The sequence below is a fragment of the Colossoma macropomum genome, unplaced genomic scaffold (genome assembly GCF_904425465.1).
Source record: "Colossoma macropomum unplaced genomic scaffold, Colossoma_macropomum, whole genome shotgun sequence".
NCBI lineage: Eukaryota > Metazoa > Chordata > Actinopteri > Characiformes > Serrasalmidae > Colossoma > Colossoma macropomum.
Genome location: NW_023494784.1, coordinates 31,547,445 through 31,569,275, shown reverse-complemented (window position 1 = coordinate 31,569,275; position 21,831 = coordinate 31,547,445). Strand labels below are relative to the sequence as shown.

The 21,831-nt window shown below is 39.4% G+C and overlaps 1 protein-coding gene across 5 annotated transcripts in view; it reads left to right on the top strand.

Moving 5' to 3' along the window:
* The window catches only part of pard3bb (par-3 family cell polarity regulator beta b), a 305,148-nt gene that overhangs the window by 74,341 nt on the left and 208,976 nt on the right, over positions 1-21,831 (top strand). For all 5 annotated transcript variants that reach the window (XM_036568581.1, XM_036568590.1, XM_036568609.1 and 2 more), the window contains exon 5: positions 7,556-7,650. In XM_036568581.1, the coding sequence (XP_036424474.1) occupies positions 7,556-7,650 (95 nt within the window). The remainder of the gene's footprint in view (positions 1-7,555; positions 7,651-21,831) is intronic.

Sequence of the window (21,831 nt, the reverse complement as noted above, 5' to 3'; positions counted from 1 at the left end):
TTTTTACGGTTAACAGCGGTTAACAACTGTACATTTTAACCCAGGTTTAGATGCTCATGCCAAGCTTAATCTTCATGCGCTTACACAAGAAAGCGTGATGTTTATGATGAACAGGCAATCTTCTGAAATAGGCTTATTTTTCAGTGACTGAAAACACATCATACTATGAACATATGAAGACGTAAAGCATTTATAGTGCTAAAAAGCAGTGCTGTCGCCACTGTCATCATGTTAATGCACATTTGGGTAATAAGTCATTTATATTCGTAATACCTATGTAGTATGATTGCTTTCCACTGCTGAAAGGCAATATTTTTCTTGTGATTGATAGAAAGGGGGAAAAACAGTGACTGGAAAGGTACAGGATGGGTCCACCTCTGTCAGAAGGCTGTCCATTATTGGCAGAATCTTGGCCCTGATTTGTTCAAAAGCTGTTTACAATCCGTAATCTGGAACAAGGCGTGCGGCACCAAGTTGCCATGTGATGTAGCCTGGTAAAAAGTGATCTACATTGTGAGACAGAACATTCAGGGTTAGATCAAACTATGCTTAAAAGTAGCCAGAAATCTTGCTTTGTGAGATATTAACGAAAACACTGGATTTTTTCTTTAAAAAAAAAACAAAAACATATTTGTAAACGAGATGGGCTGGTCTAAAGAACCTTTTTTAGAGTTTTCCACATAACGCAGACTTGCCAATCTGCCAAAAAAAAACCCAAAAAACAAAACAAAACACTTAACACACGTTCATTTCCCCACTTGCCTAAATGTCATAAAGTTTGGTTATTCAGCATGGTCTCCCCCATCAAAAATAAAATGAAATAATAATTATGAGTACAGTACTGGGGAAAAAGTCACGTTTAACAATCTGCAATGCACGGACCTTTTAACTTCACATTACTTTGCTAAATGCCTGGTGAACAGGCAAGCTAGCTGCAAATTACGTAATGTTACGTAAATTATGTAACATTAGGCTAATGTTATTAATGTTAATAATAATTAATGTTGACAGGTCTCCGTTAAGTTAACTCAATTCAGAATTTCAACTTTTCACATCCAGTCCAGCCTGTTTACCTTCTCTTTTAAAGGAGTTAAAAGTACCGACCTCCCTTGTGGAACTAGGGATAAACACCATTTTGTGTTGGTATCGGTTTGCAGTCTCTTGAAATGATTGACATTATGCATTTGTCATCCCCGGGGAATGAACCCAGAGCTATGATTGGTCGAACTCTTCTTCTTTCTTTGTTTTTCAGAAGGCAGGACGCAGCTGCCTCTTGCTGTTAGATTTTAATACTGCACGGACACAATTGAACTCACAGGCGTCACCAACTTTTTGCGTAGTTTTGAGTGACAAATCGCATCAACGTACTTTGATGTCAAAATGCGTATCTGCTACATGAAATGCATAGGTGTTGGCAGGTCTGCATAATGTAGAATTTTTATACCATTTTAAAGAAAAACTGCCAATTAAAGGTAAACCATTTAGGAACCTTTATTTTTTAAAAGTATAGAACATGATCAACTCTTGTCTAATGATAAGGTTGCATCTACACAGCTAGATTTTTGCAGAGTGGCTGCATGCATTTCATTGGGAAATGAAGAAAAGTTTTGTCTCGACTGACTGGACCACATGTGATCTTTGGAATTTAGATGTCTACTTATGTTACTGACATTTTCATAATCAGTTTTTGCCAAAGAGCAGACATATCAAAAATGCTCATTCAAAATTATATGGAAGACAAGGAGATAACAATTGAAGAAGGAAAAAAAGTCATAGACAAAGAGTGAGTTTAGTCAGAGAGAGGTACAGGTAGAGGAGAACAGGGAGAACATCAATTTAAGGCAAATGTTGGTGAGTCAGAGATGAAGGAGAGCAAAGAGGAAGTGTGTGTTTTAGCTCAGTAAGCCCTGCCTGTTGGAGTGTGTCTGGCTAGTCTCACCTGAAGCCCCCTGGTCATACTCAGTGTCAGGCCTGCGCGTGTGAGGAATCCTCACCGACAGGTTATCTTCTATACAACCAAATCCAGCCACTTTCATCACTTCTGACATATTTATGAAAACCACCAGGGCATAACCTTAACCTCCTGTACTGTATGGGTCTCTGTCTGAGTGATAAAGCACAGATTCACTTAGACAGGAAATAGGATTGGATGGCGCTGACCCAGCAGAGTGAGGCTGAGAGTACCACAGGGCTGGATGACCATGTGGCTCTCAGCAAACCACAGTGTGTCTCATCAAGTGCTGAGGTGATTAGTAGATGTTTAAGAACTAATGCTTTTGTAGTTTTTTCTTTTTCTTGTTTTAAGCATTTGATTCATCTGCTGTCTGGAACTTTAGATCCAAGGCCTTTTTATTCTTATTTGTGAGAAAGTATTAGATTTATGATTTTTCTTCTGTGTCTAGCTTATTGTATCTCTCTTATTCTCTTATACTCTTGCTGTCTCTGTGCCTTTACAAAAAACACATTTTGGGCTGATTGAAAACAGCATTGATTTTCCCATTTGTTCTAATCAATAGTCTCCAGGTTTAAGTGCATCAAGGGTGCTCTTCGTATAATGATCAATATTTGACCCTACAAATATTTCTCAGTGTATACATTTTGTATTTGATTGAACACCCCTGAGACCACCGTACCACCCCAAATTGGCTTTGAGATCATTTGAATGTTTTATGAGTTATGATTCCACAGTCTGTCAACCTTCTGTCTTTGCTTAAGCCATCCCTCAGGGTCTTTATGACCACCAGTCATGAAGTGTTCAGACATGTTCTTGAAGTTGGTGTTGATATTAGATTAAAAGCTGTTATTTTTTGTTTTTAAAAGGTCTTTGGATGGTGTTCCATCACCTCATGCATGTAGAAGAGGTAGATGATGGAAAAGAGTGAGAGAGAAATTTAGAACAAATGATTCGGGAGGTTGAGTGAGAGAATGAGAAATGGAGTGAAGGGGAGAGAGAGAGAGAGAGCCCAGGGTGAGCTAAAGAGCGAGATGGATGGAGCAGCGGAGAGATGCTGTGATGAGTAAAGACCCCCAGGGCTACAGTTTTAGCCCACAGAGCACAGCGTCCTCGTGGTCTCTCTCCATCTTCTCAATCTCTCAGCCTGAATCCACACTCATCAGCCCACTGACACTCCATCCATTATAAGCCTGCTCTAATGGCTCCATGCTGCTGCCTGATGAATTGGAAGCTGGGGAGAAGCATCTGAATGAGCAGAGCTGTAAAATAAGGAGCAGTAAGTTGGGGATACCAACTCACCATGAGCTGAAGTGGTCTAGCTTCAGAGGTGATCATGGGTAGTGCTGGACTAATGACTGAAGATGATGAATGATAGGGTAGGGGTCGAGGCAGAGCAGTGATTGTAACAGTACTTTGGGTCATAGCTACCTGGTTGTGGTGACTGTTGGGTACGCAGAGTGCTGAATGGAGTTTAACCTGATGGATGAGAGTGTTCCTCTCAGGTTGTGCTTTAGTCCACGTAGCAGAGTGCTGTAGTGAATCAGTCTGATTTGCTCTGTTTCCTTTGGTCACTTTGGTCAAGAAAACTTGGACATGACATTCTGTGTGCAGTAGTACTCTGGTCTTGAGACCTATTCGCACCAACTATACTTGTTTCTGATAAAAAGAAAACGCTGAGAAGATGGAAAGGTGAATGTTTAGTGGACATCATGATGCATATTTGCTTGGACTGTGACCATGACAACAGAGCTCTGATTGAAAAGTTAGATTTTTAACGCATCCGTGCAGTGTAGAGCATCCAATTATACATTTTACACAACATCGTATTGCATCAGTTTCCGACTCGATGTGAAAGACAGCATTAATATGCTGTGTTATCATTTTCATAACTTCCTGTGCATTTATCTACCTATAAGAACACTCTAAGTGTGAATAGGCCTTTACACTGAAAACTTTTGTAATAGGCTTGTATACTATGTTGTGGCCCAGATCATATCCCATTTTCCCGTAAGATAAGATCATATTATAGAATATTGAAATAATAGAATATTCTTAAAGCCAGAAAACTTATGACTTATGATTTCACAGTCTTTTACTCTTCTGTCTTTGTTTAAGCCATCAGCAGTCATGAAGTGTTAGGACATGTTGTTTGGTGTTGAATTTATTATTTAAAAAGATTTAATAGTATTGTTTTATGGAATAGAGTAAGAATACATTACTGCAAGCTAGTGGAATATTCTGCAAAACTAGTTAGGTTAAACTGCATTCCAGTAAACCAATAAACATATTGTGTGATGTTAGCAAATTAAAATATTTTTTTTTACTGCTTGCATCCTAACTGCATATTTCATAAATATTATATTTATTACTTTTGGCATTTCCCATCGAAATATGTATATTGTCATCTCTGAAATGGTATCTTTGGAAGTAACATTATAGGCGGGAAAAATCTTATCTTGTTAAACTCTATAGTATAATGAGGTTTTATTTCAAGTAATTTTAGACCATTTTGGTCTAAAATGAAATGCTCACACCAACTATAAAACATCTGGTGTTTTCAAATATGGTAAATAAATAAAAACCTGAAAATGCAGTTACAAGGTTTGAATATGATGTATTTATGTTTATGTATAGAGGGTGTTGTGTATGTTATGACTTGAGATGAAGATCAGATTAGAAATCCAAACTTCAGAGTCACAAACTTTCTCTCACAACTGTTATATCTCCATTTGATAGCTGATAGCAGTTGTTTCAAGCGTATCTTTCAGTTGCGGCAGCGGTGATGATATTAATAGATGTTACTGTAAATAGGTTTGCTGAATCCATTATAATGCCACTCTGCGTGACTTATCAGAGCAGGGTTACAGGCTCGTCTGCTGAAGCTGTTTTTCTTCCGTGTTTGGCTAAGGGGTAGATGCAGGCAGTGTGCAACTGAGATGTGTCATGCTGAAAGGCTTGTGTGACCGCCGCCACTGTTCCTCCATGCACTCTGTCTGCACAGAGCGTTTGATTATAGAGTGATGGGAAGAATGTCTCATCTCTTTCTCTCTCTCTCTCACTCGTGCTCCCTTTTACACCTTCTATCAATGCTCAGCGGGATGAGTAAAGGATTGAGCACTTCTTTCATATGACATTTAACTAAAACGACACTGCTGGCACATCCCCTTCAATTCCATGTCTGGTAGCTTGATAACCGAATATAGTCCTATTCAAGTTCTGGGCACGTACTGTATAGAAGAGTTTGCTTCCCGGTGCACTGGTTACTTTCATGCATATAATAGAATGTCCTCGGTGCCTGGGTTATTATGGCCTTGATGAAGTAGCGTTTGTGAGATTTGTGGCTTTACACCAGGGCCGTGCTCCTCTGCTGGCCTGTTAGTTAGGGCTAATTGTCTGGACGGAAGGTGGCCTCACGCTGGCTGTCCCACAGAGCAGCTTGGGGTCCAACTGGGCCGGGCACAGAACCCCCCCCCTTTATTCTCCCACTACCCCCTGCGGGGTGAAATCAGGCAGACACGGTGGCCTGGGGGCGTTCAAGCCCAGCGGAGCCTGTCCTTCCTGGCCAGGAGAGAGTGGAGGCACAGCCGCCAGAGCATGCAGGCCTGTGGGGGGAGAGGCGTGGGGGGGGGCACTGCTGAAGAAAGAGCCAAAATGCTTCGGTCTCACTGAGTACTTAGTTTACCTCCTGCTGAAACTGGCAAACTCACGCACGCTCTTTCTTTTTCCCTCCATTTGTTTTGCCAGAGCTTGTATTGCATTGAGTTGGAGAGTATTACAGAATAATAAGACTTTGAATTTTTGGATTCTGTAAATAACTTTGTTTTTAATCAATGTCTGGGATGACCATCATAGCAAAATTGAGGTATAGCTACTAGAAGAAGCAAAAGAAATACTAACACATATAGTTGATTGCGCACCTCTGGTCAAACTACATTTTATTGATTTTCTAAGTGAAAACAAGTGAACATGTCCTAAACAGAGAACACACTAATGCACATTTTAAGGCACACATACTATTTTTTGCTGAAAGTAACATGCAAGTTCCCTGTGGAGGATGTTTATTTATTTTCAATTTGAAAATCAACAAAACATGTAATTTGACCAGGGCTGTTCATATTTTTGCATTCAGCAGTACACAGATATACTCTACTGTTCAAAAGTTGGAAATCACTTTTCCTATTAATAATTGGAATTCAGTAATAACTTATAAAGTGTACATTGAAATTTTATAAACTAGACACCAAAATGTTAAACCAATGGTTTCTTCACAATATAAAATATTTTACAAACAGCAAGAATTTTTTATTAAAAAATATTTTATTTAGTATTAGGCTGTGATTGTCTGTTTGTAGATATTTCTCACAAAATTACTGTGAATAGCTGCTTGATTGTGAGGCATTTTTAGTATGAGATATTCTGGATGTTTGTTTTATTGTAAGCTTATTTTTGATGCTACCCAGCTTTCTCAGTTGTTACAAAATCATCAGATTTGTTAATCGCCAAAATATTTTAGAATTTTTATAGCTTCTTAGCAATCTTTTAAAACCTGTGGAATATTAGTATCTTATTAGAATTAGAGATGCACGATGATATCAGAATTATGTTGGTATGTGCACGCAATCTACTAAAAAAATGGACAGATATTAAGATTTTACAGGCGACGCTGGGCTACTGATCCAGGTAGATATATTCCCAATTTTACAATTCTTTATGGATTACCATCTACAGATATATACATGAAAAATATTGGATGTTGGGATTCATTCCACAGTTCCCGTTTTGTTGGATCTCTAATTAGAATCATTCTGTATATGTATCTGCAACAAAACTGGTTTTACTTTATTCACAACAGTGATTCCAGATTTCAAACACTGCTGTACTGATATACAGAATGGAGTAAAATAATGGAACAGTGTATGTTAGTGTGCGTCCAAAGAAACGTGGTGTGTAGTGATGTTCCCAGAGCAGTCTTTGCCATTTCAATTCATAGAACAGATTTTTAAACCTGTAGGAGAAATATAGTGTTTTTTTTTCCTTTTCATTTAATATTTAGTGGAATGGTTGTTGTTGAACTCTCATGCATGATGAGTACTGTGACTTGTGTTTGAGGTTACCAGGTGTTTAAGGGTAAAAAGCGACAAGTTTGGGAGAAACATGGTTTGCTCGTGGGAGAGTAATGTCAGAGTGTATGACACTGTCCCAGCTGCCGTGTTTGCTGTTTGAAAAAAAAAAAAAAATATTCCATTAAACCCTCATGACTGTTGCTGTCTCTCTTCTTATTCTATCTTTCTCTCCCTTCATCCTTCCTCTCTCAAAGTCCTTGACATGCCCGTTCTCCTCTGAGAAGTATGTTGTGCTGAGAGTTAAAAGTCAGCCTCTACACGCAGGCTCTCCTCTCTCCTGCTTCTGCATAACAGCCTGTGATGAAAATAGACTGATAATATTCAGAACTGAAGGTTGAGGGTTTATAACTGAAAGTTAAGGGTTTATATCTGGACAGTTGTGCTGAGATTGCTGTGGTTTCAGAACTCTTGTTATTTTCTCAAAAATTTAAAATCAGATTTTTTGTGAGATTAAATATTTTCTGTGTGTGTTTTTCAGGCACCCCTCTGATGGTTAGGAGCAGCAGTGACTCTGCACTGGGACCTCCAGGAGAGAGTGGACAGCATAGCGAGGAACTGACTGACAGGCCACCTGTAAGAGACACATATTCACACTACACTACTATTACTAACAGTACTACTACTACTACTAATCTCTTTTCTTCTTTTTATGAGAACTAGGCCTGTCATATCATGACATTTTAGCTGGTGAATACTTGCCATGTAAAGTAATTCAAAATGTAATTGTCTTGTTTTGTTAATTGTATGCAACTATTAAAGTACAAGCCTAAAGTGGCCAAATCTGCTTATCTGCTATTTTACTTCCTAGTTGTCGATGCTGAAAACAGCATTGCAATCAGACAAAAGTGTAATAACTGTGAGAGGCCTAGTCTGAATACCCCTTTACATTGCAAAAATAAACAAAAGTCAAGATGGTGAGGGGAAAAAAAAACAATCATGGCTATACTGACAGACCAGCACAGTTAATTTATTCTTTGCATAGATGTTCTTAACTGATCTACAAGGCTTTCGGTGCATCCTCGTTTGTGAGGGATGTCCAAACAGACATTTTTGGAGAACTCATTTGCTTTTTTAAATATATGCTCTAAGCAAAGAGACTGCTGCTTCAGTTTAGCCGTACTAAAACAAACATATTCAGCTTGAATTGCTCATTTCACCCCATATTTCTTTTGTTATATTTTGTCATTTGCTCATATTTATATGTATACTTTTACCCACTGAAATGCTAATAGGAGTGAGGAAGGGTAGGGAAACTACTCGGCTGTAATGGAGGAAGAGCGAAGTGCTAGTGATGGACTGTATGGATGTGTTTATGGTGCTTTACTGAGTTAGCGGTGTATTCTGTCTATTTGTCTCTGTGAGAGCTCTCTCTCTCCCCCTGTCCTGCTTAATGGGCTGATTCCAAATAGATGGAGTTTTTTATGATTACTACTCTGCTCATTCAAGCCCTTTTATTGGAACACGGTAGATGACATTAATACACTTCATCTTTCTCTCTCTCTCTCTCGTCCTCTCTCTCTAACTCTCTCTGTAACTCTCATCCTGTTTCTCTCTTTCTCTAACTCTTGTCCTCTTTCTCTCTTTTTCCTCTCTCTATTTACTCTCTAACTCACTCACTCTCTCTTTAATTTGTCTCCTCTCTCATTCCCACTCTTTTTTCCACCCCTCTCTTTTTTTTGTCTTACTAACTCTTTCTTTTTGTTTCTTTCTTTTGTCTCCGTTTTTCACTGTCCTCTCATTCACTTCTCTCTCTCTCACGCTCTCTCTCTCTCTGCGAAGATGTAGACATTTAGAAACTATTTCCTCTTTACTTGTTGACAGGTGCATTCAGTGTTGATGTATTTGTCAGTGTACTGACCTTCCTGTTCCTACAGAACCTGTTCACTCTGTGTATTACCACGTCCAGCCTAATAGTGTCTTGAACTCATGACTGAGGTGCTGACCCATGTTTGTTGCTGTTAATTAAGCAGCATTGTGTTGTCCTGCACTTGTGTGAGTTGCTGTGGCTCTCATCTGTGATTTATGCCCAGGCTGTGTGTTCTCCGCCGGGTTCTCCACGCTTGTTGAGGACCGAGCTGAGGGCCGTGGCATTCCTGCAGATCAGGTGACACGGTGCTGGCGCACTGCTGTTATTTATGAGTCTGAGCGGGAAGAGGGGTGCAATCCTTTTGTCTCACTCATTTCACACAGGGCTCCAGAAGCCCTGCCATCTGGGTTGCCAGATTATTTAAGTAATTTCCAACTAAATAACTGTTTAAAACCCACCTAAATTCATGAAAACCACCCATCAAATTTCACAACACAACTTAAACCAGCCAAAATGTAGCATTTCAACAAGGTCCTGATCTCCCTGTCGGGGTTTATTTTGTGCACACGCCTGCCATTTTGAGGCCGAACCCTAGGCCAAAAAATGTAAAACATTGTGAGCAATTTTAAGTGTAAATCTCAAGAGCAGGGGTCTCAATCTCACACAGTTTGTTGATTTTCCTGCTCAAGCACACACTCATCTCATTAGTTAATTGTCATATTTAATAGGTAGATTTTAGCAGGAAAATCACCAACTCTGCTGGACTTGGACCCTCTGGGACTGGACTTTGAAACCCCTGCTGTAGAGTGTCAGTCACCACAGCTGGCGATTTAAAACCTTGAGTATGTTTTAGAATGTCTTTTATTTAACTAACTAATTAACACTCAGCACCCACAGCAACAAGACTGAATTAAATGTATTTCAGTCAATATTTTGATGAATGAATGACTACATCCTACTGGTATGAGGATTGACTACTTGATTAAAGCAGTAGTTCAGCCAAAAATCTAATTTACTCATTAACTTAAATGTACAGTGGGGTCCAAATGTTTGAGACCAATAGTGAAAATACTTTTATTTTGCATTCCTTTCTAATTTATTACAACATGTGCATTACAAATGATGTTATCAGCATACAAATCCAGGTGAATAGTAGAATCTTTCTAAAATCTTTTTTTTTTTTCTTTTCATCATTCTTTTGATGATGGCACACTGCAGCCGGCACAGCCTCTGATCACTAGCAGTGACAAAAGCCTCTAATGAGTAGATTAAATCTACCTGAGAGTTGTCTGAACATGAGCTTCAATAGATGGAATAATACAAAAAACAAATTGACCTTTTTGTACAAAGGCCTTGGTCAGTTTCGCAAATATGCTTAAATTTGAATAGGGACCTAGAAACAGTGCAGAATCGTGAAATATTTATTCTTCTTTTTACTTGTCATGTCATTATTCTTCTTTTTTGAAATGAAAGTCTTTGGCCATAACCAAAATGCACGACACAGTGGGCCAAAACTGAAAACTGGAAAACAACTGAAAACAAATAAAAATAATTCACATAAAATAAACTTAATAAAATAATTACAGTATGTAGGCTGCAGTATGTGCCCCAAAATCTAATGTCCTCAACAACAGAGAATGGTACATCATCCAAGGCAGTGAATTCCATTATTTTTTTTGTAACACTTTGCGTTTTGCATGGTCATTTGTGACTCATTTGACATGGAGTTCTCATTTTCATTGCCTTATAATTGATGTGTAAAGTATTAGATTGTGACACTTTCTTTCAGGCCTGTTTAATCCCTGTTATTTTCGGTCAAAATACTATTTTCTTTTTCGTCCAAAATCTAAGACTGCAGTTTTTGACCAATTTTTGACCACTTTTGATATGTAGCAACATAATTTTAATATAATCCCAACATAATTGCTATACCAGCATTTTGACCATATCATACAGCCCTTTGTGAAGCCAGGCTTCTAATGCCCTTACTATCACTCGCTCTTTCACCTGGATGCAGGCTGTCAGATAACAGGCTGCTGACTAATAAAAGCCATTCCCTTTTTCTCACAGCATCCCGGGATGCGTCTGCACACTTCCCTCGCCCTGTCCTTCCCTCCCTGAGGGAATCAGGAAACTCCCTCTCCCCAGGTGACAGGAGTGGGAGCAGACAGCGGAACGCTGACGCTGGAGTCTGTTCTCACACATAGCTCCCTCCGCCAGTGTTCCGGAACGCTCCCTAAAACATTCCCAAACAGAGAGGGGCTTCCTCCCAGTGCAACCTGATTCAGCCCCTCTCTCTTCCTCCCTCCCTCCTTTTTCTGTCTCTGTCTTGGTCCTAGGGACCTTTTGTTTCTTTTCTTTTGTCCTGCTGTCCTCTTTTTTTTTGTTTTGGGGTAGTCAGTGTGCATTAAGCGAGTGGTTGTTTTGCACTGTTGTTATTATCCAAAGGCTTCCCCACACCTGCGGCCATCCTCTCTTCCGCCTCTTCTTCTTTTCCCTCCTTCCTTCTCTTTCTTATTTGCTCTCTTCTATCATCTCCTGTGCAGCCAGTCTCACTCCTGTGTTTTTATTAAATTTAAGAAGCTTTATTTTCTTTGCACATCAGAGATTCAGGCCCACACACACATACATAATGGACTATGTAGTAGAAGATGGAGCTGGGCCAAGTTGTGGAATTATTTGTGTACAGTTTTGCCATATTTACTCTCACTCTGATGTGGGCAACACAGGAGATGCCATGAGTGACTGGAGGGAGGTATTGAGGAGAAAGGAAAAGAGATAAAAGAAAGAAATGGTGAGAAGGAAAGAGTCAAAAAAGCAGGAGGAGAGCAGCATGGGGTTTGTGATTGCTTAGTCAGGTGTCTCTTCATCATTCTGACTCCATCCTGTTGTCTGCAAGTCTTTCATGTGGTTCAGTGAGACCTGGCCAAAGCTTGGCTAGAAACCCTCAGAGCCGGAGCACATTTTTTACAGCTGCGTAACTCCACTTTCCGTAACGTCTTCCAAAAAAGAAACCACCAAAAGCCATGTGAAAGGAAAGCTTTGAAATACAGCTCCCTCTTCTCACTGATAAGCCGTGTGGCTTCCAGTTTCTGCGAATGTGAGCCGCAGAGTTGCGGTCACTTTTCTTCTCTTCTGCCGCCATTCTAACCTCACATCATTCCAAATCACATCTCTAGTATCAATTTAAATTTGGAGATGCTTTCAGATATGAACTCGGTTTTGGAACCTTGGCGGACGTCCCTTTTTTCACATTTGTATTGTTTCCGGAGCTGTGGCTCACGGATAGTGTGAAGGTACTAGCATGTGCGCCTCGTTCTGTTTGGGTTGCTTCTGATGCCACATTTCCCCAGAGCGCTAATTAAAGACGGGCGTTGTTTTCCTTATGGCCGGTTGTTGTTGTGCTAGCGGCCGTGGTGTGAGCTGTGTGTCCTCTCTCTGAAATCCCAGAGGTCATCTCTCTAGGGCTGTGCCATGGTCAGCAGTCTCTGCTCTTCTCCTGCATGGAGAAGGGGATGTTATCCTCTTTCCTTGGTGGTAAAATTATCTCTGAGGGTCCACTGGTCCGTGGAGAGACATGTGACTACAGTGCAGAAAACATTAAAACATTCTGCAGTGTTCATATGGAATGTTCATATGGATATAGAGTATTAGTCAGATGCACTTCACCTCTTTTATAACAGCGTTGTTGACCATATAGACCTGAGGTAAAAGTTCAGCAGTTTCAGCAGTCACTGCAGAATATTGCTTACTGGGGGGAAATCCACTCCAGATGTGGAGACTTTGACAGCAATTTTCAGCCAGAAACTCAAATATCCAGTTGGGAAATAGAGCAGGATTGAGTTCACTTTAATCCGACCTATGTAATATGAAGAGTGATGTCACTGCAATGGCAGCACAGGGTCATTGAGCCACGAGCTGACCCCACATTGAGTTACTAATGTGACAAAGCTCCTGATTTTTCTCACATCTCTAAGAGATTTCTGAGAAAGAACATACTGGACAAGTGGGCGAGTACAGTATGTCATTAAAACAGATTCAGTTTAGCCATCAAAACAATTTCCAAAGAAAGAGATTCTTTCTGGAAGCTCCAATAGCTGCCCACTGAACTGTAGCTGATTCTGCAAAAGCATAAGCTTTGGGAATTTAATTTTGTTTCTGTGTATGTGCTTTCTTGATAGTCCCAATGAGACACAAAGTGTGCCTTTTTTCCTTCCTTTTTTGGATAGTAAGAAAGCAGGCAGTGCTATAATTAAGTAAGCAGAAAAGAATTCAAAAATGCCTTAGAAAAATAGATCAGATCCTAGGATCATATTTTTAATGCAGCAGACCTGAACTGTACTCTACGTGGTTAGTGTCAGAGTTTGATTATACAGACTGTCAGGTATTTGGAGGTCTTTCAAATAGAACAGTCCAATAACGGATTCAAAACACCATTTGGTCATGTCATTTTTGGCATCTGTGCAAGTTAAAAAATTAGAAACGTTTGTTCAGCTGCTTTGAGGCCAGAGTTAGTGTGCTGATAAAACATAGGGATGAAAGATTGTAATTTTTTGTTGTCCCTAAACAATTTGTGTGGCTTAAGCCCTTTTTTGGTTGAATTAGTTAGTTACTCAATGAGGTGGACTGCTGTAATATAAGTGATGGATGGCAAAATGTGCCAACACGGATCTGCAGTGTATGAAAGGTAATAATACCAGAGGAAATTACATTCTGTGTGAGCACTCAGAGCTCTTGCAGTAAAAGTAGTTATTTTCAAATTGAATCTCTGATAATAGCCAGTGACACCTTTTTGTAGTGACCGGAAGGGTCAGCTGCATATGCCTTCAAAAATGGATTGTGCATTATCCAAGACTCATGATGAGTTGTCTGCTAGTCTGCACCGGCCTACAACCAGCAATGTCAATTTAAGTCAAAGAAGATTACAACTCCAGAGCACCTCTCACAAAGCAGGATTTCTGTCTTGTTGAACAGCACATTGTAAGGGCATTTGCACCAGGGTTCACCAGTCAATAAGGGAATTATGGGCTGATGGTGATGTCCTGTGTTTTTCATATACTTATCAGTCAATGCCAGTACATATAGGGTTTTTTAAAATGTCACCTTTATATCTGCCTAGATTGGGATTAAGAAGAAATGTGGGGCATATTTGCACAAAAGTAATAAAATGCAGGTATTTGAGCACAGTAGCCCAGTGCCTAAACATTTTACAGTTCTGGAAAATAGTCATCAAATATCATTTTGAAATATTGGTCAAAATCCACGTGATTTCTGTTTACATTTTGTCCGAATAGTTGAGTTCTCACTTAGGGTTGATCCTGGGCTCACTGTGGGAGGAGATTATTATTAAAGTACCATTTTCATGCAGAAGATTTTTTTCAGAAACATAGACAGATTGCGCAGTTGCACACATCACCTTTGTGCTCATATCTGTAGAAAAAGGTGCACAGTAAGTTCATCTCTTTATAGATTTTAATGTTTTTTTCAGTACCATCAGTCAAACTGTGATGAACAGCGTCTTTAGGATTTGTGGCTTATCCTCATGCAGGAAAACCTGCAAATGAGGAATTGTTCTCACAAGATGTTTAGCAGTGCAGGCATGTGTTTTATGCTCAGTGCAAGCACTTTTACTACCTTCCATCTCCTCCACAGACCACACTGTGGCTTTCCCTGACCATCCAAAACTTGAAACAGGGAGTAACATGACAAGTTGACTTTATTCAGTGGCCAGCACTGAGAGAGGACAGTTTTTACACATGATGTCGACCGCACCCAAGTACATTTGAAGAGAAACCCAGACCACAGTTTTCAGGAGGACCTGTTCAGGATCGGTTCTCTGGGCTGCACCTGCGCTTGCTAATCGCTTTTACAATTTAGTAAATGTACTATGAGTCTTAGGTCAGATGGCCTTGGGTCCACAAAAACCCTGAAACAGGAAGACACCCTAAGTTGATTGTACTGTAGACTGCATTATCTAGCTCCAACTAGCCCATGTATCTCCCATTAGAACCTGTTTTGAGTTTATTGATTTAATTTAAAGAATGAAAAGCAGTAGCTTTGCTAAATTTGCAAAACGTTTGAGGATATTCTGATATGAGAAGGAATAAGACTATGCTAGATATATTGACCTGATTTCTAGCATCGGTTTATCACCTTGAAAGACTCCATATGGAGGTAAATTGATGTGCTTTGGAAAGAGGAAGTTTGCTGTGAGTAATTTGGGGAAATTAAATATTCTTTATTGTGTATGAATTGGCCAGTCATATTATTAAAAATTACATTATATTCCATAATGTTCCATAATAACATTTTTGAATGATTTGATTGGCCAATTCATACACAAAAAGAAAACCAGCCTAGTTTGAATATCTCTCATGAGTGATGTCAGATTGGGGTCAGATCTCTTCTCTTTTCTCCATCCTTGTTAGCACACTGGAAACTGCTGTAAATTCCACCTTCTAAAATCTAAACTGTCATGTTGAACTGCTAGAAATTATCCTTTATCTCTTTTTCACGTTCTCTCACTTCTTGATGTTGCTGTAAAATTCAGCTTAAAATCACACAAACGCTGAAATTAAAGCTGCACTATGTGAGACTTTGGGGATTTGGAGACCTCTCAGTTGGAAATGTGTAATGCAAGCAACATGCAGATGAACGTTTTGCAGCATGGGTTGTTCTTCACACCTCCTTCCCACAGCGGATGAACCTGACATGTGTGCGTTAAAAGAGTATCAAAAAAGAGATCTATGCTGTAGCTGAGTTTTGGGAGTTTAATTTCTCTGTTTATGTGCTTTTTTTATAGTCCCAGTGAAAACAGTGTGCCTTTTTTCCTTTATTTTTTTGGACAGTAAGAAAGTAGTCAAGGACATGTCTACTGAGAATGTAAATGAATTATCTACTATGGTCATCATATCATGAGTATAATGATGATTTTACATTTAAGAACTAAACATGGAGCTGGACCCTTTTTTTTAGCCTCTGAAGATGTATGACATGATCCAAAAAATCCTGTAAAATCAGACCAGACACCTTTGACTTGTATGTTATTATTTTTAAGCACACTCTATTTTGGCATGTTTTTTTCTCCTGACTCAGTAATGCTACCTATTTCAGTTTTCACAAAAAGAACAAAAAACCTTACTTAGTGCAGCTTTAAAATTGTTCTGCATCTTACCTAACCCTTCTCTCTCGTGCTCCCTCTCTCTCTCTATGTCTGTCCATCTGTCTCTTTCTTTCTTTCTCTCTCTCTCTCTTTCTTTCTTTCTCTCTTTCTCTCTTTCTCTCTCTCTCTCTCTCTATTTCTCTCTCTCTCTCTCTCTCTCTCTCTCTCTCTCTCTCTCTCTCTCTCATGCTCTCTCTCTCTTTCTCTCCCTGTCTCTCTCAGCCCAGTGGGGGTAATTAAACTGGCACTTTTTTCTCTGATGAAGGCTCGAACACAACAGGAGGAGTGTGTGTTGGTGGGAGACTGCGCACTCTTAGGTGTATTTGTGTGTGATTTGGGGGTGGAGGGATGGCAGTCAAAGAAAGCTGAAGGGAGGCACTTCGCGTGCTTCACTGCTGTCACTGTAACGCTTTGTGTTTTCCGTGTAATTTCCTTGTTAACACACACACCTCATGCCTCGGGTCTGAATAAGCAGGAACTGAGTGTTCAGAGGGTCTCGCTCCTCGACTAAACATTTAATGTGTATCTCTCTGTAAGCCTGTGTGTGTGGGCCGCACTATGTGTAGATTAGTCTTAACTCTGCCTGTTTTTCAGCTGGATCCTCACAGGCCTGCAGAATCATGGGGCGTTTGCCTGTATTACATCCTCAGCAAGTGATCTGCTGTCTCTGTCACTGCTGTCTGCTGGCTCTTTCACAGCTGCTTAAGAATATCTCTGCAAATCAACTCACACTTCATCTCACTACACTGCAGCAAAATATGCATCTCACCAAACCACCAATCAGTGTACTGCAGTGCACTGACGGAAACGCTAATACTGCTTTTTCATCCTATATTTTAGCACTGATGTCCACCAGCAGTGGCAGTCAACTGTCAGGTTTTTCTTAGAGTCTGACCGATATATCAGTTGGTCCATAAAATTGACCATATTGATATTCAACTTACTTTGTTATTGGCAATATTGGCAAAAATCTTGCTGATAATCCTGATATTACTTTGAACTTGCTTGATTTATACTTTGAGCATCTGCCTCCATTGAGAAATTTGCTAGTTTCTGAGGCTTTTAATTGTCGGTTCTTATTAGGGATGCATAATGATATTGGAATCATATCAGTATTGGCAGATAATTGTTTCAAAAAGAATATCAAGATTTGAGTATTTCAAACTGATATTTGACAAAGTACTTATTATACTTCGAAAGACTGGAATGTTTAGGTGATGCTGGGCTATTGCACTAAAATGTATCAGTTTTATTCAATTTATTGCATGTTTACTACTAATTATTACCACTAAATACTAATTTCTTCCTTTTGTAAATGTTTGTCTGTGTATTTGCCAACAATTCCTATATCGGTGCATCTCTAACTCTTGTACCAAAAAAAATCTTCTGTGAAAAGAATTGACCAATAATAGTATGTAGTAGTCAATAAAGAGCCGATTAACTAAAACCATTTTGTTTTACATTAAATTTCTTTGATGTGTGGTCATATTAAATTATACTGGTTAGCAGAATTTTAGCTTCTTAAAAATCACATCTGTGGTCATTTTTATATGCCCAAGAATCTGTGTTATCATAGAGTAACTGAGATGTGGTTTAGGATTACACTTAGGATTACATTCTCTGTCTCTTACCATACGGTCTTTAACACGAAAGAGAAGACACTTCCAGGCTTTCGGCAGTGCTCTACTGCTTGTCAGTCTGAGGGAGGTCTTTGGCACTTTGTTGGGAGAGAGAAAGAGGAATCACATGTAGCGCCAAGCAATGAGAGGACAATACACACGGTAATGCCTACAAATGGAGACATGGAAATTACACGGTTCACCAGTGCCATTAACATGTCACTGTCTGGACTCACTTCGCTCTTTTTATATTCTAACTGTTTTTCATCACGTTAAAGGCACCAGTGTCAAAGCCTAGGCTTCATAGTTTAAGAGGGAGGCATTTTTCTCTCTTCACAATTTTGTATGTTTCCTTGCGGTGTGAATAGTCCAAGCAGGAGTGCGTTTCTGGTGCTGTTCATGTGTTCATGTGCCATAATGATGATGTTTAGGTCGAACTGTGGCCTAAATCTCAGGCCCAGTTCACTCCCATTAGAAGTTAGTGTGCTGAAACTCTGGAAGAATTTAGTAATGGACTTGGTATTGACCTTTGAAGTATACTTGGAGTAAAAACATGATGAAATTTGGAAATAGTAGCTGCTTTTTGTAGAAGGTAACATGGGTGATTTTTACAGTGTTGCTCTTTAACCCCATGTTCATCTGAAGCTTCGGGTGGTTTTTCATGCGTTTCTTTTAAAGTAACATTTCCTGCTTTTTTGCTCCTCTTTCTTTTTCCGTCTTCGGTCTTGCTCTCTCTCTCTCTCACTCATCTCCCCTCCCTCTTCTCCTAGTGACAGCCAGACGTCTGCTCGGCGTGTACCCCCCACCACCCCCCCTCCGGCTGCCAGCATGCCAGCGTGTCAGTAATAAGTGAGTGTGGCTGAGAAATGACAGGGTTGGAGCTCACTAATGCACTCTGAGCTGCTGCCTCCCTCACACTGCAGACTCTCAGAGAGAGGGGGAGTGGGAGAGGGACAGGTTGTGGTAATAAGCCTGAGTAATTGTTCAGATTGTCACTTGGCCTTTACGGTAAAAGAAAGTGGGTAAAAAAGAAAGGCAGAAAGGGCCTGCAGCTCGGCCTCTCCTGTCTATGAAGAACAGTGGCAGTTTTGAAAGATTTGGTGAAAAATACTCTTCACACCGCAGAGAGCGTTTAAATAGCACCTGATTGAAGGGGGGAACCACTCTGTGCTGGCTTTTGCTGGCTTTTGTTTGCAGTTTATATGGCTTTATACTTAATCTGGCTGGCTTTAATCAGCATTTTTATTCATAATGGTAATTAACTTTAAATAATTCAAGTCCTTCAAATTCTACCATTTTAGTAATTAGGCAGTTTTACTTATTTATTTGAACATAATGGTCCATAATGGTCACATGCTGTATATTGTATACAAAGCATTTTATTTTTCTCTCCTCTGTTTTTCCTTTCAAAACCTAGGTAATTTCTGTTCATAAGTGATGGTTGGTTACTGGCCTTTGTTGCAGACTTCTAAATGTTATTAAGATCAGACTAGTTTCTTTTTTGTGGTCATAACCACCATCTCAGAGAACGGAGAGCAGTGACTGCAAAGTGTTGAGAGTAGTTCAGTGGTGTTGAAATCTAACAGAGGAGAGATTAGATGTATTAGATAGAATGAGGATGTATTAAAGCCCCTGAGATTTAACTAAAGCTACCTCAATTTTTCTCTTGGGGATCAATGATTCATGTTTCATCCACACATGCGTAGATGACATCTGGAAATGCCAGTATCCTTCAAAGTATAACAGACCCAAAACTCTTAAGTCCTTAGTCTTCTGTCAAATGGACAGATGGGTGTTGTGTAATCGTTTTGAGTGTTTGTTGATGCATGGCAGCTTATTAAACATTACATTATCAACACTTCCAGCAACTAAGTTTACTCTTCTTTGATACCTTTTTATAAGCAAACTGCCTCTGCTGAACAAATTATGATCTAGTTTCAGGGATTATATCATTTATAATTAATACTGCTGTGACAATATAGATTTTTAGTGGTGTTGACAGACACAGGCTTAGTTAATTGTGTAGTTTGCTGGGAATTTAAGAATTTTTAAAAACAAAAACAGTTTACAATACAAAAACACAAGATAAACACTTTCCTTTCTGTTAATCCGGTTTGCATCCAAACTTGCAAAGCTGGAACTTTGTGGCTTTGTATTGAGTTTGTATCACAGTATACTTTCTGTACAAAAAAGCAGACAAAAAAGAATGTTGTTCACACATTTGATGCTTTTTGTTGTTACTCTGATGAAATAAATATAATCTATAGTGAATTCTTACTGATCCAGACTGTGTTCTGAGGGAGTTTGCACGCTCGCTGAGAAAAAAAAAACACAGTGCATCCAACAATAGAGGAAGCCTTGTACGTCTTTTATATAGTATTAGAAAACACAGTAGCACACCGAAAGCTCTGTTCTTCACACTGATCTGTTGTGCTGTGGCCAACGTAAATATGCACAAGCCGTAACTCCTCGCCAAATTCTCAGAATGGATCACCAATGAGATGCTCAGTTTGCCAGGGTTAAGCGAAAAAAAAAATGTTTTTTTTTTATATAGTGCAGTTTTGGCTAATGGAAGGTGCTGTAAATGCCGAAGTGTGTTTCATGTGTTCATTTAGCCTACACAGTGTGAGTTTCAGTTTCAAAAAAAGGCTAATAAAATTGGCCAAAAAAATCAGCCATCAGCCAATTTCGCTGTAAAGAAATCGGAATTGGCCATAAAAATCATGATCAGTGCATCCCTGCTGTGCAAGGTTTCTTTGGTATAATTCTGACAGTGGTGAGTACTGTGTGTGTTTATGTACATATTGTCTGTAGAGATATGGTCTGGTCTTATGGTTCACTCTGCAGGACTGTGCCTGCCCTGGCCTGTGGGGACGTGTAGGTTTATTTGTCTGTCCCAGGCTGCACCTGCTGTTATTAGTACTGTCATCCTGCGGGAGGATTTCTGCTACAGCTAATTGCTCTGGGAGTATTTTCCATGTCTCTAACCTCTTGGGTTTAATAGTTACAGACAGTAACTCCTAATGTATCACTTACCACCGCCCTGATACAACACTTGCTATCTGACACTTTGAGGCAGTAGAGATTTGTGCATCTCAAACGTCTTGAGATTGTGTTTCAGCAGTTGTAATATTAGACCAATAACATAGGATTGGAATATACTTTGCATTACATGCACACTGTGAGTTTGAATTAAATGAAGTGGTGGTGGGCAAACCTTAAATACAGTAATCCAATCCAGTGATTAATAAAACTGTTGTTCCTTTCTCTGCAGTCTGTGGTGTCAGCATTTTCCCAGTGCAGATGTCTTCTTTTGTATAGCACATGTTTATCCTATACTGTTAAGCCATTGTACTTTTAAAGGGCAGTAAATCCTTTGCATATTTGTTAATTTGTTTAATATTCCTTCATAATCAGAATATTTGATCCCCTTCTATTGTCAGTGAATATGTAAAATTAAAGGACAGATGTGCTGTTTTCAACCCAAATCCTGTTATATTTGTTTTCCCTATCATTGATAATTGTGAATAGTACAACCTGTGCAATCGATTTAATATTGAGAAACTTACCACTCTGTAGCTTCTCAGTGAGAATAAACACAGTGCATGTGGGCATCTGTAACTATCTGAAAGCACAGTATTCATTAAATTATAGATAGAAAGCACCCAGATGCCATACATCTGGTATGAAGTGAGCAATCACTAGGCACTGTTCAGTCCCATAATTTTAAAGATGGGAAGTCCATCAGCCTGCAAAGATGGTGAGTATGATTGAAATAGTTAATTCATTATGTTCCTTAATGCCAGGGAGAATATATTATACTTTTTCCTGCAGCTTTCATCTTGTAAATAATTTGTTGATGACAGTACAGTATCTAGTTAAAAAGACAGCTAAAGAAACAACTGTCTGCTACAAACAGCTGTACATAAGTTTGAAACACTGCTAACACAACCAGATTCTATGAGCTACAGTTCATCTTATGCGTCCTGTGACGTTGAGGAAATGCTGTAAGTCAACGTTTATGCCACACTTTTTAAGCTACATGTGTGGTTGTGATCTCACCTGGCCAACACTAACTAGTCTATTAGACAACTTGACTACTAAGGTAACAGATAACTACACCAACCAAATAAATCCCTTCCTAGATAACTGTTAGCTGTAAGAAT